Source organism: Kogia breviceps, chromosome 4 (assembly GCF_026419965.1).
Source record: "Kogia breviceps isolate mKogBre1 chromosome 4, mKogBre1 haplotype 1, whole genome shotgun sequence".
In the NCBI taxonomy this organism is placed as follows: Eukaryota; Metazoa; Chordata; class Mammalia; order Artiodactyla; family Physeteridae; genus Kogia; species Kogia breviceps.
In genome coordinates, this window is record NC_081313.1 from 110,189,745 (window position 1) to 110,203,391 (window position 13,647).

Below are 13,647 nucleotides of genomic sequence, written 5' to 3' on the forward strand. Positions count from 1 at the left end.
GCTGAAGGAAAAAAAAAAAAAAAGAAAGAAAGAAAAAGCATCATGGTCCAGCTGACTAGCCAGCGGGGGCTTGTTCGGGGCTGAGGGCCAGAGTGGGTCTCCAGAGCACAGCGCAGGAAGAGGGGTGGGCAGCTCTGCCGTGTCCCCGCAGGATCCCCGGCCCCAGGGGACGAACACGACATCCCCTCGCTGGTGCGCACAGGCCGGGCGCTCGGACTGCTCGCTCCCGCCCTTGCAGCTCCCTCGCCCGGCCTCTGACCCGCACAGACCCAGGCCGGGGGCGGGCGTGGGCGCTTCTCCGAGAAGTGGGTCTGCACTCCTACTCCTCCCTCCCTCCCTCCCCGGCCGAAGCCTTCGGCCACGGAGGAAGCCTGGCCTGCGCGGATCCCGTTTATCAGCCCCATCTCCCATTACATAAGGCGGCGCCTATCTCCAGGGCATCGCCACAACAGCGGTCCTTCTCCCACGCGCGAGGGCGCACCTGCCCACCGCTTCCCGCTTGGTTTTGCTGGTCCTAGACGGGGAGGGGGGCGTTCCACTCATCTTGACGCAGCCCACGGTGGTTGCCCACTCCTTCCGCCAACACAGGGACCCCCACGGGAGACGCTACTGACCCTATTCTGCAGATAAGGAAACTGAGGTCACAGAAGCAGGCGGCGGCACTCCAGGCACTGGGGAGCCACGAGGGGCAGGGCCCGGCTTCCAAGCGTTAGGGCCTGCAATTGTGCTGGGAAGCTTGGGGCTGGGAGAGAAGAGAGGGTGGGAATCACGTTACCAGTGAGAGGAGAGGGTGGGCAAGGCCGGGAGGCTTCTAAGCAGGGGCAACAGCCCCAGCGTCCCTTGGAGGACCCTTGTGAGGAGGCTGAGCCCCATTGTCATTGGACAGAGAGGCAGCCTGAGCAGACAGAGAGGGGGCCGAGAGGGGGAGGCACTGGCTTAGGGGAGGAAGTGGGTGAGGGAGAGACTTGACATCAGCACCCAAGAGGCAAATGCTGTGGCCTCGATTGCACGGGTTTCTGGAGGAATGAGGGAAAAGCAGGGAAATGGCTACATGCCAGTGTCCCTGCAGGGTGTGGGCTGCCCACAGGGGACCCTGGAGTGGGGGCAGGCCAGGAGTCACACTCTACAGGCTTCTATCTACAAGGGAAACTTGAGGCCTCGGAGGGCAGAGGTGGTCGCCCCAGGTCTCAAGTGGCAGTGGGAACGGTCAGTCTCCAGGGCTAAGGCTGGGTCCACCTCTTGCTGGCCCCACCCACTGAGGGTCTCCCAGCAGGACGGACCCACACTGAAGGCTGGGTGGGACACCCAGCGTCCAGGCTGCGCATGCTCAGAGTTATCAGCAAAACAACTTTTCAAAGGAAAGATCCCAGGGGGATCCCTGAGTCTGACTGGATCTTTCAATGTAGACCTGAGAATCTGCACTTCCATGATCCTTCCCACAGCGGGGCCAACAGGGAATCAGGTGGGCCAAAAGAAGTGAACTTCACTCCTCTCCTTTTACCCTGTTTGAATTTTGTATCCAGAGCAAGTATTGTTTTGATAATGTAACAGACCAGTTCACTGAAAAAAATAAAACCCCCAGATTCCCACATCTGACAGACTGTGGTCACAGCACTGTCTGCCCAGCATTTCTGGTGACCTAAAGGGATCTGAGGACAGGAGCTGGGTGGGCACCCAGGGTGGACACTGGGCAAAAGTGCTGGATTTCCAGCTGGCACGGTTGACACCAGGCTGCCCTCAGGGCCCTCTCACCTACCCCACCAGTAAGCTCAACCAGATCTTGGAAACTGCCCCAGACCCCTCTCAGTAATAAGTCTACAAGAAATCAAATTCTTTCCTTTATGTGACGCTGGATTTTCCACAAAGTAAAATCAAGATGAGTAAAGATGTGGTTTGAAGATAGTGCCTGACAAAGCGGAGACCAGGGTGTGAGGCATCACCACTTGGGCCTATAAAAGCTGCCACAAGAGGCCAAGGCCACAAGATACTCAGTTTAGGCCAGCCTATGTGTCTGCTTCTCACTCTTCCTGTGCTGGCTCTAGGCTCCATGGCACTCTGGTTGACTGTGGTCATTGCTCTCACCTGCTTCGGTGGCCTCGCCTCCTTGGGCCCTGTGCCTCCCTCTACAGCCCTCAAGGAGCTCATTGAAGAGCTGGTCAATATCACCCAGAACCAGAAGGTGAGTGCCTGCTGGCCAGGGTCCCAGCTCTGGGGGTGCAGGGGTGGGGGACTCTCAGGAAGGGTACTGGTCATGGTCTGGGCCATGAAGGCTGGACCTGGTCCTAAGATGCCTATAGGTCAGGAAGAAGCCCCAAGGACTAGGGGATGAGCCTGGCCATGGGGGAGGGGAGCCAGGCTGGGGTGGGGATGCAGCAATATGGGCAGACCCAAGAAGGAATGTGGCAGAGCCCCCAGAGATCACCTGCTCCCCTGGCCTGGCCCTGCCTGCCATGGCCAGCTCCTACTCAGCCGTTTCTGAACAGAGGAGACCAGAGAAGGGCTGGCACCCTCCTAGAACTATTTGGCATTTGCCAATTGGCTTTGAATGTGATAATGGGGCCGTTATTCACAGCATCTTAGTTAAGCCCATTCTTATGGAAGAATCCATCAGTAGTCAGCTCCTCTCATCAGTGGTGACAGCCCACACTTTCTGAGCACTAATAATGTGCCAGGCCCACTGCTGGGGCTTTACATCTCATTTCATCGCCGCCAACCACCTTAAGAGACAGGTACAATACCCCATTTTACTGACTAAGTGTCAGTGAGGTTAACTGACAAAAGTCAGATTAAACCACTATTAGATGACACCAGAGGGCCCATGCTCCAAACTGCGGTATCCCCAATTCAGAAGGCGGGCTGTTTATACACTAGACCCACACGGCCTCCCATCTGATTGGCCTGGTCACCCCCTCCCTCACTTGACGCTGACCTGGACCTTTCCTGCAGGCCTCTGATTGACCTGTGTCATCTGTCCTCCTGCCCTGGCTATGGCAAGCTTCGCACAAGGCTTGTCCCTCACTGGCTGTGTTACTCAGTTTTTCTCTCTCAGCTCCAAGACCCTGTACAATGGGTCTCCCCCGCTGCAGAGCAGGAACGGAAGCTCAGGAACACTGAAGGTCCCAGGCCTGCCCACGCTATATGGGGATGCCTATGGGGCCTGATCCCTGTGGAGACTTGGCCTGGGCTGGCTGGGCAGGTCTGGGACCCTGCCAGCACTCAGCTCACTGTCCTTTGCTCCCTCAGGCACCCCTGTGCAATGGCAGCATGGTGTGGAGTGTCAACCTGACGGCCAACATGGTGAGGACCCCTGGGCACTGGGGGGAGGTGGCTGAGGCTGCAGCCCTCTACTCATCTTTTCTGAGCCTTGCTCACATGGCTGGCGGTTCCGGGCAGGCTTCAAGAGCCACTCACCACCCCTCATCATCTGGGCTCCCCACCACCCAGACCCACCTCCACCAGGCCTCCCAGCCCCCTCCCTCCTGCAAACTCACTGAATGTGCCGCCTGACCCCCCGGCGTTTTCATCCCCGCAGTACTGTGAGGCCCTGGAAGCCCTGATCAATGTCTCCAACTGCAGTGCCATCCAAAGGACCCAGAGGATGCTGAGCGCACGCTGTCTTCACAAGCCCTCAGCTGGGGTAAGGCCCCCCCTGCCCCCCCGACCCTGCACCCACTTCTGCCAGGCCTGGGCTCACCCTGGGAGCTTCGGGGGAAGCTGGCTGAGCATCTGAGGCATGTGTCCACAAAGGGGTGGGCCCACTGTGGAAGCGGGGACGTGCCTTTGGGATTTCCAAGACATGGCCTGAGGGCTCCTGAGTCCTACCTGAGCTTCAGTTCCACATCTGTAAAATGTGGGTAATAACAGTACTCACCTCATGGGGGCTTTTGTGGGGATTGAACCAGCCGGTCCCTGGAAAGCCCCTGGTAGTCGCTGATTGTCCCGGTTCTGGCGTTCCACTAACATGCTGGCCTCTTTGCCCTGCAGCAGGTTTCCAGCGAGCACATCCGAGACACCAAAATTGAAGTGGCCCACTTCTTAAAAGACCTGCTCAAACATTCAAGGATCACTTTTCACTACAGAAAATTCAGCTGAAGCATGAAGAGCTAGCATTATTATTTGCAGAGGCAGACCCTGACCATCTAAGTTGCAGATTTATTTTTCTTTCAGATGTCAGAAATTTCTTGGGGAGACTGGAGAAGGGTTAGGGAGGGGGGTAAGATTTCCTTAGCTTAGACCTGAGCCTGTGCTGCCTGCCTTGAGCCCAGCCAATCCCACCTGCCCCGTGCCTTGGTGCCTGGGGCTCGGCCTGGTGGGCCTCCTTCATCTGGGGCTCTGAGCTGGGTGGACAAGGATGGACATTGCCCCACTTGACCTCCCCCTCCTCAGAACAAACTAGTGTTACAATGGGTGCCACCCTTGTTAGACAGCCAGTGGAGGAGCCACCTGCTTTACACGGAGGCAACTGAGGCAGATAGCAGCCCAGGCACATTTATTCTTGGCCTTATTTATTATTGTGTGTTATTTAAACAAGTGTTTTTGTCTGTACTGGGGATAGGGAGGGACTGTTACTGCCAGAACTTGGAGCCAAGGGCCTGGAGACTTGGGGCTCCAGCACTAAAGCAGCAAGCATTAGGAATCCCTGGCAATAAGTACTGTATGCAAATTTCTGCTACCTCACTGGGGTCCTGGGGCCGAGGCAGGGGACAGGTCAGAGGGCCAGAGTAGCCACTCTTGTCTGACGGCCAGCAGTCGGCCCTCAGCCGAGTAATTTATTGTTTTTCCTTGTATTTAAAGTTAAGTATTAAAATATGTTATCAAAGAGTTAATAATATATAGGAGAGCAGCCTAGAACACTGCATATGGTGTGGATTGTGGGGAGGGGTCATTGGATAAGTTGTCTCATTGACTTTGTCAAGCTGGAAGCCAGAAATAAAGATGGTGACAAGAGACCTGATGGTGTTTGCCTTTTATGTTGGCCTTTGGGGATGCAGGCCTGTGTTCTGAAGACTCTGAGGAGCACTTGGGAGGCAGGGCAGATGGAGGGGGGCCTAGGATGGAGCGGAGAGGGAGTGAAGTACAAGACCTGGGCTGAAAAAAAGCAAGCCAGTGACTGGAGACAGGGGACCTGGCCAGGAGGAGTTCCCCACCACCACCTGCAGGGAGATGGAAGAAGCATGGGCCAGGGTGTCGGGGTTCAAGGAAGGTGTCTGGAGCAGGCAGAGACCTTAGAAGTGGTCTCATGACCACAGCCCTGGATGAGTGACCAGCCTGTGTCTGGCACCACCCCCACACCTGCTGGTGTCGCCCATATGAAGCTCAGGGAAGAGAAGGTGGCTTGCCCAAGGTCCCACAGCTGGTATAGAGCAAAGCCAGGATTTGAACCCCAAACTCACTCCAACTCCAAAGCTCACACACACTTAACCACCTTGCCTCCCTCTGTCCAAATGCCATCTGGCCTGAATGCACGACCTTTGTAATACTGTCACCAGCCTGTGTGGGCACCTCCCCTGATGGGGAGCTCACTACTTGCTCTCTAGGGACACCTCTAGAGAGAGGTGTCCAATGTCTGGACACCTCTCATCACAAGAGAGTGCACACTCACCACCTCTGTGAACAAAGACGCACCAATGACTTGTGGCCCCTGGACCGTGGAGTGACTGGGGTGGAGAGCCAAGGTCACAGGGCCCTGATCAGACTGCTCCTTTCCAAGCAGGTGTTTTTGCTTCTCCTTCAGTCAAGGCCAGCACATGGAGGGCAGAAAGCAGCAAGCCTCAGCAAGTCACAGCTAATGGGCACGCCCATCAGCCACGGTTTAAACTGTGAATATTCGGAAGGACAGGATGCCTCTTGCAATGGGTGGCGGGTCATCAGAGACCAGCCTCAAATGCTGAGTGGGAGGCAGGCACCCTCCCTGGGGGAGCCCAGAGCCCTGTGGGAACATCTAGAGCAATGCTCAAGTCCGTGGAAGCAGCCACTCAGAAGCAGTGAGAGCTCATGCCGTGTGTGATTCAGACAACAGAGGCCATGGCAGGACCTGTCCAGAGTGCAGATGACTGCGGCAGACTGCTCCAGGGACCACTCTCAAATGGAGTGAACCCCTCATTTCCACCCAGGCAGAGGTGAGGGAAGAAGCCACAGTCAACGGTGCAGGGATCTCAGGGGATGTTCAGCCCAGGGAGGGAAGACCTGGGAGGTGGCACGGGAGCTGAGTGTCCCATGGGCTGTCCAGCGTGGGAAGTGACGGTCTCAGAACCCGTTAAGTCCCACTACATTTGCTGAGGACTGCCTGAGGCCTGCACTGCACCAGCTGCCTGGGCTAGTGGTGACCAAGACACCACATGCACTCAAAGTTTAGCAGCAGAAAGAAGTCTTTAAACAGTGGGGGTCTGGAGAAGGGTGCTCTACCCTGGGAGGGTGGGAAGCTCAAATGTCAGGGGTGAGGGTAGGAGTGAGATATCCGTTATCCTCCTCCATCCAGAGATTCGAGGATTTTAAGGTCAGAAAATACTTATGGAAGATTGATTTTTCTTCTCTTTAACACAAAACTTAGCTATCCATTCTCTGGTAGCATCACCTTTGACCCATGTTCTCTCTGCCCAAGCAGGGTGTTGGCCTGTCTGTCCAAAAAGATGGAAAGGCTTCTGGTGAAATTCCCTGTGAATTTCTCAAGAACAAAGACTGGAATTGAGTTTGGCCTGGGGGAGGACCCCTTAGGACTTCCCAAGCCATAGTCAGGAGGGCCCTGTAACTGGGGGCACGGTGCCGACAGTGCTGCCTGGACCCCACCACTAGGGGTCTGCAGCGCACCACATCCTCAGCCACCCACAGCTCCCTGCCTGCGCCTCCACCTCACCCGAGACTGTCCCCAGAGAGGAGCCTGTGGTCACGGGGGTGTGTGCAATGAGCCGGAGGGGGCTGGGGGCCTTCCAGGGATGACAGACCTCACAGAGCCACAGAACCAAGCCGCTGTTGCTGGCAGTGGGAAAGGGGGCCAGTCAGGAAGGAGAGATAAGGAAGAGAGAGGAGAAAAAAGGTATGTGTCAGCTCTTGTGGCTGGGAACATCACCACCTAGGGACTGACCTTCCTTCCGGGTATATGCTGGAAGTTTTCTCTAGCCATGTGGTCTTACTTCTTTCATGCACAAGGCAAACCCCAAACAAGGCCCAGGGAGAAGGGGCGTCAGGAAGAGACAGAAGGCTTGGTGAGTGGGAGGGAGATGCTGGTCATGGGGCCCAGGGTGGGGAGCCCCTTGGCACACCAGGAACCCCAGGCCTAGGAGGTTTCACTGGAAGAAGGGCTGGGGCTCAAGTGAGAAGTGAGACACACACTCAGGTTTCCAGTGAACTTGGCGCCAAACACCTCTGTTTGCCGCTCAGATGAGGTGTCAGAAAACACTCCGAGTCACCTCAGGGGTTTCTCTGAGGCTGGTCGTCTGAACTGCTCAGGACTCAGGAGGACAAGGGCCTGCATCTTGTTTCCTTGTGACCTAGCAGCTTGAAGGCTGGGGTTTATCGAATGCATCAGCTTATCGCTTTTTCGTTACGATCAACGGGGCAGTGACTTCTGCTTATGATCTTAATTTAGCTGGTCAGTTTGAACAAACTCAAATCCTGCTCCTCCCTTGGGCTGACTCCCTTCTAAGGGAGTCTTAGAAGACCCAGATGAGTCTAGGCTGACCATGTCCAGACGGGGCAGCTTGGCCTGGGACACACAGGCCAGGCACCCAGCCTTTCCAGAGGTCCAAGCCGGTGTCAGAACTGGTGGCTGTATCATCCCTCCCACACATGTTGCCCACTCCTACTCTGAAAAAGAAAAGTCACAAAGCCTCATTATCTTCACTCATTTCTCGGCTCCACCCAAAAGCAACAGAGCACAGGGTTTGCAACAAACTTTCCCAGATCAACTGATTTCTCAGCAGCAAGGGAGGGCCCCATGACGAAGCCATTTGAAATCCCAGAAGCGATTTTCTACTTACGACCTTACTTTCTGTTGCGCTCTCTCCCTTCCCCTCCTGAGTGCCTTCTCTTGTGGAAAGTGATTCTCTCAAAGCGTCGTTCAGAAACATCCCCAGCCCGCGTGCTGCCTGGGCAGGTCCTGCTGTGTGGTCACCAGTGACGCAGACGCCATAATTAAATATAGCAACTCTCGTCAGCTCCGCTCTCTGCATCACTTGGACAAGTGTGGGGCCCGAGGGCTCTTCCGGAAACCCACAAAGGTGGGAAGGCCTGAGCTGGCTGGGGCAACCCCTATAGACCCAAGCTGATGGCCTCAGGCGGACCAGAGGGGCCTAGGCCAGAGGAGTCACCTCACTAGAAAAGCAGTTTTCTCATTCATTGTCTTGTCTTTCTTCTATTCATTTTCTATGAATAATGAGCATACATTCATTTCCCACTGGGGGACAAAGACAAATTTAATTTAAAAAAATAAAGCAACAGAACATGGAACTGACGCCTGGTCCATGAGGCAGGAGGGAACTGATCAAAACTGGGGTTGGGAAGGGACAGCAGAGCACCTGGGAGGCACGAGCCCAGGACCCCTCATCTCAGGGCTAAATGCTCCCTGGGATCAGCTGTCTCAGGAGAGGAGGTGGGCCTTTGTAGGGGCCTGGGACGCAGGAGGTCCTGCACTATTCCTCTCATGGGTTGGACCTCCTTGGGCCAATCAGATCCTGTGTTTCTGAAGAGAGAAGACGACGTTCCATTCTTGGGGGTCTTTACCTCGCCTGACCTGCCTGGAGGTGGGGACAGGAGGATCAGAGGGGGAGGAGATGGGAAAGGATGGGCTGCCAGCCCAGCTCTGAAGCTGAAGAGACATGGATGCCCTGCGGGTAGATGGACAGCTCCTGCAGACTCCTCAGCCAGCTTCCCTCTCTTTCAGGAGAAGAAGCTACTTTAACCATCTGCTTGGCAAAGCCCGAGTCCACAGCCATGCCTGTCTCAGCTCCCTCCTTCCCTTGTCCCCTCGTCCCCGTGTTGGCGGTCCTCCCTGCGTCTATGCCCAGAATCCTATTCCCCCTGCCTTCTACAGGGGCTCGGGGCAAGGACTTCAGGGTCCAAACCACCCTGGCTTCAAGTCCCAGCTGTCCCCTTGACTTCCCCTGTTGTGACTCAGGCAGAGTCTCAGCTGCCCCTCTGTGAAACGGAGCTCCACGCATTCATGCAACAAGGATCTCCTGAGGCCTTTATTAGGTGCCAGACACTGTTCTAGGTGTTGGGGACACATGGTGAAGGGGCAGGTAGAGGCTGTTGCCATGTTGTGAGAGGAGGTCAGAGAAGTTCCCCTGGTGAGATAGGAGAGAACCAAGATCTGGATGAAGTGGGAGGAGCGGGGAGAAAGCTGTTCACACAACAGAGGGAAACGTCCAGAAAGAGGGGACAGCGAGTGTCAAAGTCTTAGCAATAGCAAGCACTCGTGTGGCTGGAGCAGAGGACGGGCAGGACTGGGCTTTGCTCCAGCTCTAGGTGTGACGGAGCGACACTGGCCACTGTGTGAAGAACAGACCGTGGAGACAAGGGTGGGGTGGAATGACTAGTCAGGAGGCTCCTGTGGAAACCCAGGTGGGAAATGACGGTGGCAGTGGAGGGTGGGATGTGGTCAGATTCTGGAGATATCTGGGTCATCTATATAATATACACTTATTTGTATACATTATTTACATCAACATTATATATGATATATAATCATTGTAAATATATGTATATTATATAATACATAAATATAAGTACTAAACGTATATTCAATTTTTCTACCCATATAAGTCTTAGTAACTCCCAGGTATCCATTGCCCAACTTCAACAGTTAGCAGCTCAGCTCTGCCCCATCTGCCCTGCTTCCGAGCAGAGCTGCAGTCTGACGGCAGAGGCTTTGGCGGCAGATTGGGTGTGGGGCACGGGAGGTTTGCACCATGGTGTGAGCACCCTGAAGGATGGAGTTGCCATTTACAGAGCTGAGGAAGCCTGTGCTCAAGTGTGTCCCATTTAAAAAATAACTATTGATCGTGTGTGGTCCCCCACCCCTCGCAACTAGCACCCCAACATAGCTGGCCTTCCGAAACTCATATACACCGCTGTTTCCATTTCATGAGCCTACTGCGCGCCAGAAGCCACCTCAGTGATGTCGCCGATTTTTTCCCATCACTAAATCCAGCAGAAGCCCTTCTGCCCCTATCTCGCCTGACCCCGAGGAACATGTGACGCTGCTGACCATGCAACTTGTCCTCGGAGGCTCACGCCTGGGTTCCCTCTCGGGCTCTTGGCTGCCTGCCTCCTCTGCTTCCTTCTGTGTTTCCAGTGCCTCAGTCATTTCCTGTTCCCTCTCTTCCCTCACCCTCCCATCCAGGGCAACACTGTTCCCTTGGCTTCCCCTAGTCCTCTGTCTACAGCGCAGACCCTCCTCAGCTCAGAGCTGCAGCCGCCTCAGTTCATGCCCCAACCCCGCCAGCCTCCTTCCCTCCTCAAAGGCCATCTCTGTGAATGGCGGTTCCCCAAGCCACAAACCTGGGGTCCTCTTCCTCACCCCCATACTCAGCCAATTCTAAGTGCTATTAATAATAATGATGATGATGATGATAATGATAGTCGGCATTTATGGGCTTCCTACATGGCAGGCACACCAAACACTTTATATGTATTACCTCCGATAATCTTCCCACACCCCTATTATTAGCCTAATTTGACACAGAAGCCTGGACAGGGCCACCGTTTTCCAAGTCACCCAGAGAGTAAGTGGCAGAGCTGGGATTCAGAACAGCCAGGTCCCACTGACTCCAGGTCCCTCTACTGCTGCTAAGTAACACCAGACCCACAGCACTCACTGCCTTACCCTCCACACCAGCTGCCTCCTTCACAGGACGGCCGCAGTGTTCTAACTGGTTCCCTTCCCAGGCCCACTGGCTTTCTTTGGTTCCTCGGGGAGCTCCCCCATTTAGGCCTCCCACTGCTGCCCCCATGCCCTAGCACCGACCCCCCCCACACCAGTCCCCGACCTATTCCAATCTCTGCTAAGTATCACTCCCTTGGAGAAGTATTACTTTTTTCATGAAGAAGCCCATGAGGAGTTGGAAAGGGCTCTGCTGGGTGTTGTCTGGCACAGCTGACAGAAGAGGAGCAGGGCTCAGGGAGTCTCTGACTGACCCAGCCAGGGCCCAGCAGTCTTCAACTTCCCTCTGCACTTTAGTGCCGCCCCACCTGCTTCGCCATCCTGGCCCGTGACTCCTGCAGGCTGGGAGAGGCTCCTTCGCCTCTGTCCTCATTTGGCTGGGTGCTGGCTGCCGTCCCTGACACGCAGGCCCCCACCTTCCTGGCCTCTGAACACCCAGCCACATGCACAGCTGCCATGGTGTCACCCTGCAGGAAGGGTGGGGACCTTCTGGTCACTCCTGACAGTCTGGAGAGTTTATCCTTTTTTCCCTGGCCTAATCCAACCACTGAAACAAAGCAAAAAAGAAGCTGTATTCTGCTTCTGAGCTACGGATCCCAAATTATATTCCTTTTCTGACTCACATCTTTGCCCCCAGAACCCCAAGCCCAGGGTCTAGCCCTCAGCTAAGGCTCAAAAAACAACTGTTCAACACGTAGATAGCTTTTCTACTGGGATTCTGCTGGGATTTCATGCTGGGATTCTGCTGACCCCTCCTCATCTCCAGCTCCACCTCAAACATCAACTTGAACATTTCCTTAAAAAAGGACTATGCACCATTTTACTGCAAATAATAGTTAATATGGATTTGAAGTCTCTAGTTATCCTGGAAGGAAGGCTGCCCTTTCTTATTAATTCCCCCCCATTTGCGTAGCGAAGAATAAACTTACCCTAGCAAAAAACACAAATAATCCAATTTCAAAATGGGCAAAGAACTTGTATAGACATTTTTCCAAAGAAGATATATAAATGGCCAAAAAATTCATGAAAAAGTACTCAACATCACTAATCATCAGGGAAATGGAAATCAAAACCACAATGAGATATCACCTCACACCCGTTAGAATAACTATTATCAAAAAGACAAGAATGTTGGCAAGGATGTGGAGAAAAGGGAACCCTCATACACTGTTGGTTGGAATGTACATTGGTGCAGCCACTGTGGAAAACCGTTACGGAGCTTCCTCAAAAAATTAAAAGATAGAACTACCATACAAACCAGCAATTTCACTTCCGGGAATATACCCAAAGGAAACAAAACCACTAACTCAAAGAGATATCTGCACTCCCATGTTCATAGCAGCATTATTTACAAAAGCCAAGATATGGATACATCCTAAGTATCCATCATGGATAAATGGATAAAAAAGTTGTGGTATATGTGCAATGGAATATTATTCAGCCATAAAAAGGAAATCCTGCCATTTGTGACAACGTAGAACCTGAAGTGAAAACTCAGGTAGACTAATACTGTATAATCTCACAGAGGAATCTAAAAAAACAAAACTCATAGAAAAAGGGATCAGATTTGCCGTTACCAAAGGTTGGGGGTGGAAGGAGGGGGAACTGGATGAAGGCAGTCAAAAGGTACAAACTTCCAGTTGTAAATAAGAACTGGGGATGTAACATACAGCATGGTGACTGTAGGTAACACTGCAGTGTGGTGTATTTGAAAGTTGCTGAGAGAGTAAATCCTAAGAGTTCTCATCACAAGGAAAAACATTTTTTTTCTTTTTTTTGTTGTTGTAACTATATGAGATGATGGATGTTAACTGAACTTATTGTAATCATTTCACGATATATAAGATAAATCATTATGCTGTACACCTTAAACATACAGTGCTGTATGTCAGTTATATCTCAATAAAACTGGGGGAAAAAAGAAATAGCTATTTAAAAAAAAAAAGAATTAACTTACCCAGAGAGGTCTGATCTTTGTCCAGGCTCTTGAGAGGTAACCTCCAAACCCCTTGAACAAAGAATTTGATAGGTCTTTGTCACCAGTTCCTGAGAGGTAGCCCCTAAATCCTTGGGATTTTCCAAGTTATAGGAGTATCTTTGCTATTTGTGGCAGGAGCTAATAGTTCATGCTAATGAGGCCACTCAAGGTGGAGACTGGTCACACCATTAAGCTGTTGTGATATCAGCCCGACCTCCAGGGAGGGGGCTGGAGGATGAGGTCAATCAAGTGGCCAAGTATTCAATCAGTTATGCCTACTGAATGACACCCCCGTAAAACTGGACACCAAAGCTCCGATGAGCTGTCCTGGTTGGCATGCTCTGTGTGTAGTCACACATCAAGGTGCTGGGGAAGCGACATGTTGTGATTCCAGGGAGAGAAGACAGAGGAGGCTTCATGTCTGGGACCCTCCTAGACCCCACCTTCTGTGTCTCTTCTTTTGGCTGGGTCTGATTTATATCCTTTTGCTGTAAAAACTATAACCTTAGGTATAGTGTTTCCCTGAGTTCCGTTGAGTCATTCTAGCAAATTACTGAACCGGAGAGGACAGTGGGAACTCAAACTGGTAGCCAGTTGGCCAGAAGTGAAGGTGGACTGGGGACTCCCAAATTTTCAGCCAGTGTATGAAGTGAGGGCAGTCTTGTGGAGGCTGTGCCCTTAACCTGGGAGGTTTGGCCCAACTCCACACAGTTGGTATCAGAAGTCACTGCACTGAGTCCGGCAAATCCCCTGCACAGTCCCAATGGAAGGATCCTAAATATGGTCCAAG

At 53.1% G+C, this 13,647-nt stretch overlaps 1 protein-coding gene across 1 annotated transcript; it reads left to right on the forward strand.

Moving 5' to 3' along the window:
* Positions 1-2,005: 2,005 nt before the first annotated feature.
* IL13 (interleukin 13) lies at positions 2,006-4,092 on the forward strand. Its single transcript, XM_059063379.1, has 4 exons — positions 2,006-2,179; positions 3,244-3,297; positions 3,533-3,637; positions 3,985-4,092. Exons 1-4 carry the CDS (start codon positions 2,006-2,008, stop codon positions 4,090-4,092), a joined length of 441 nt encoding a protein of 146 aa, XP_058919362.1.
* Positions 4,093-13,647: the final 9,555 nt, after the last annotated feature.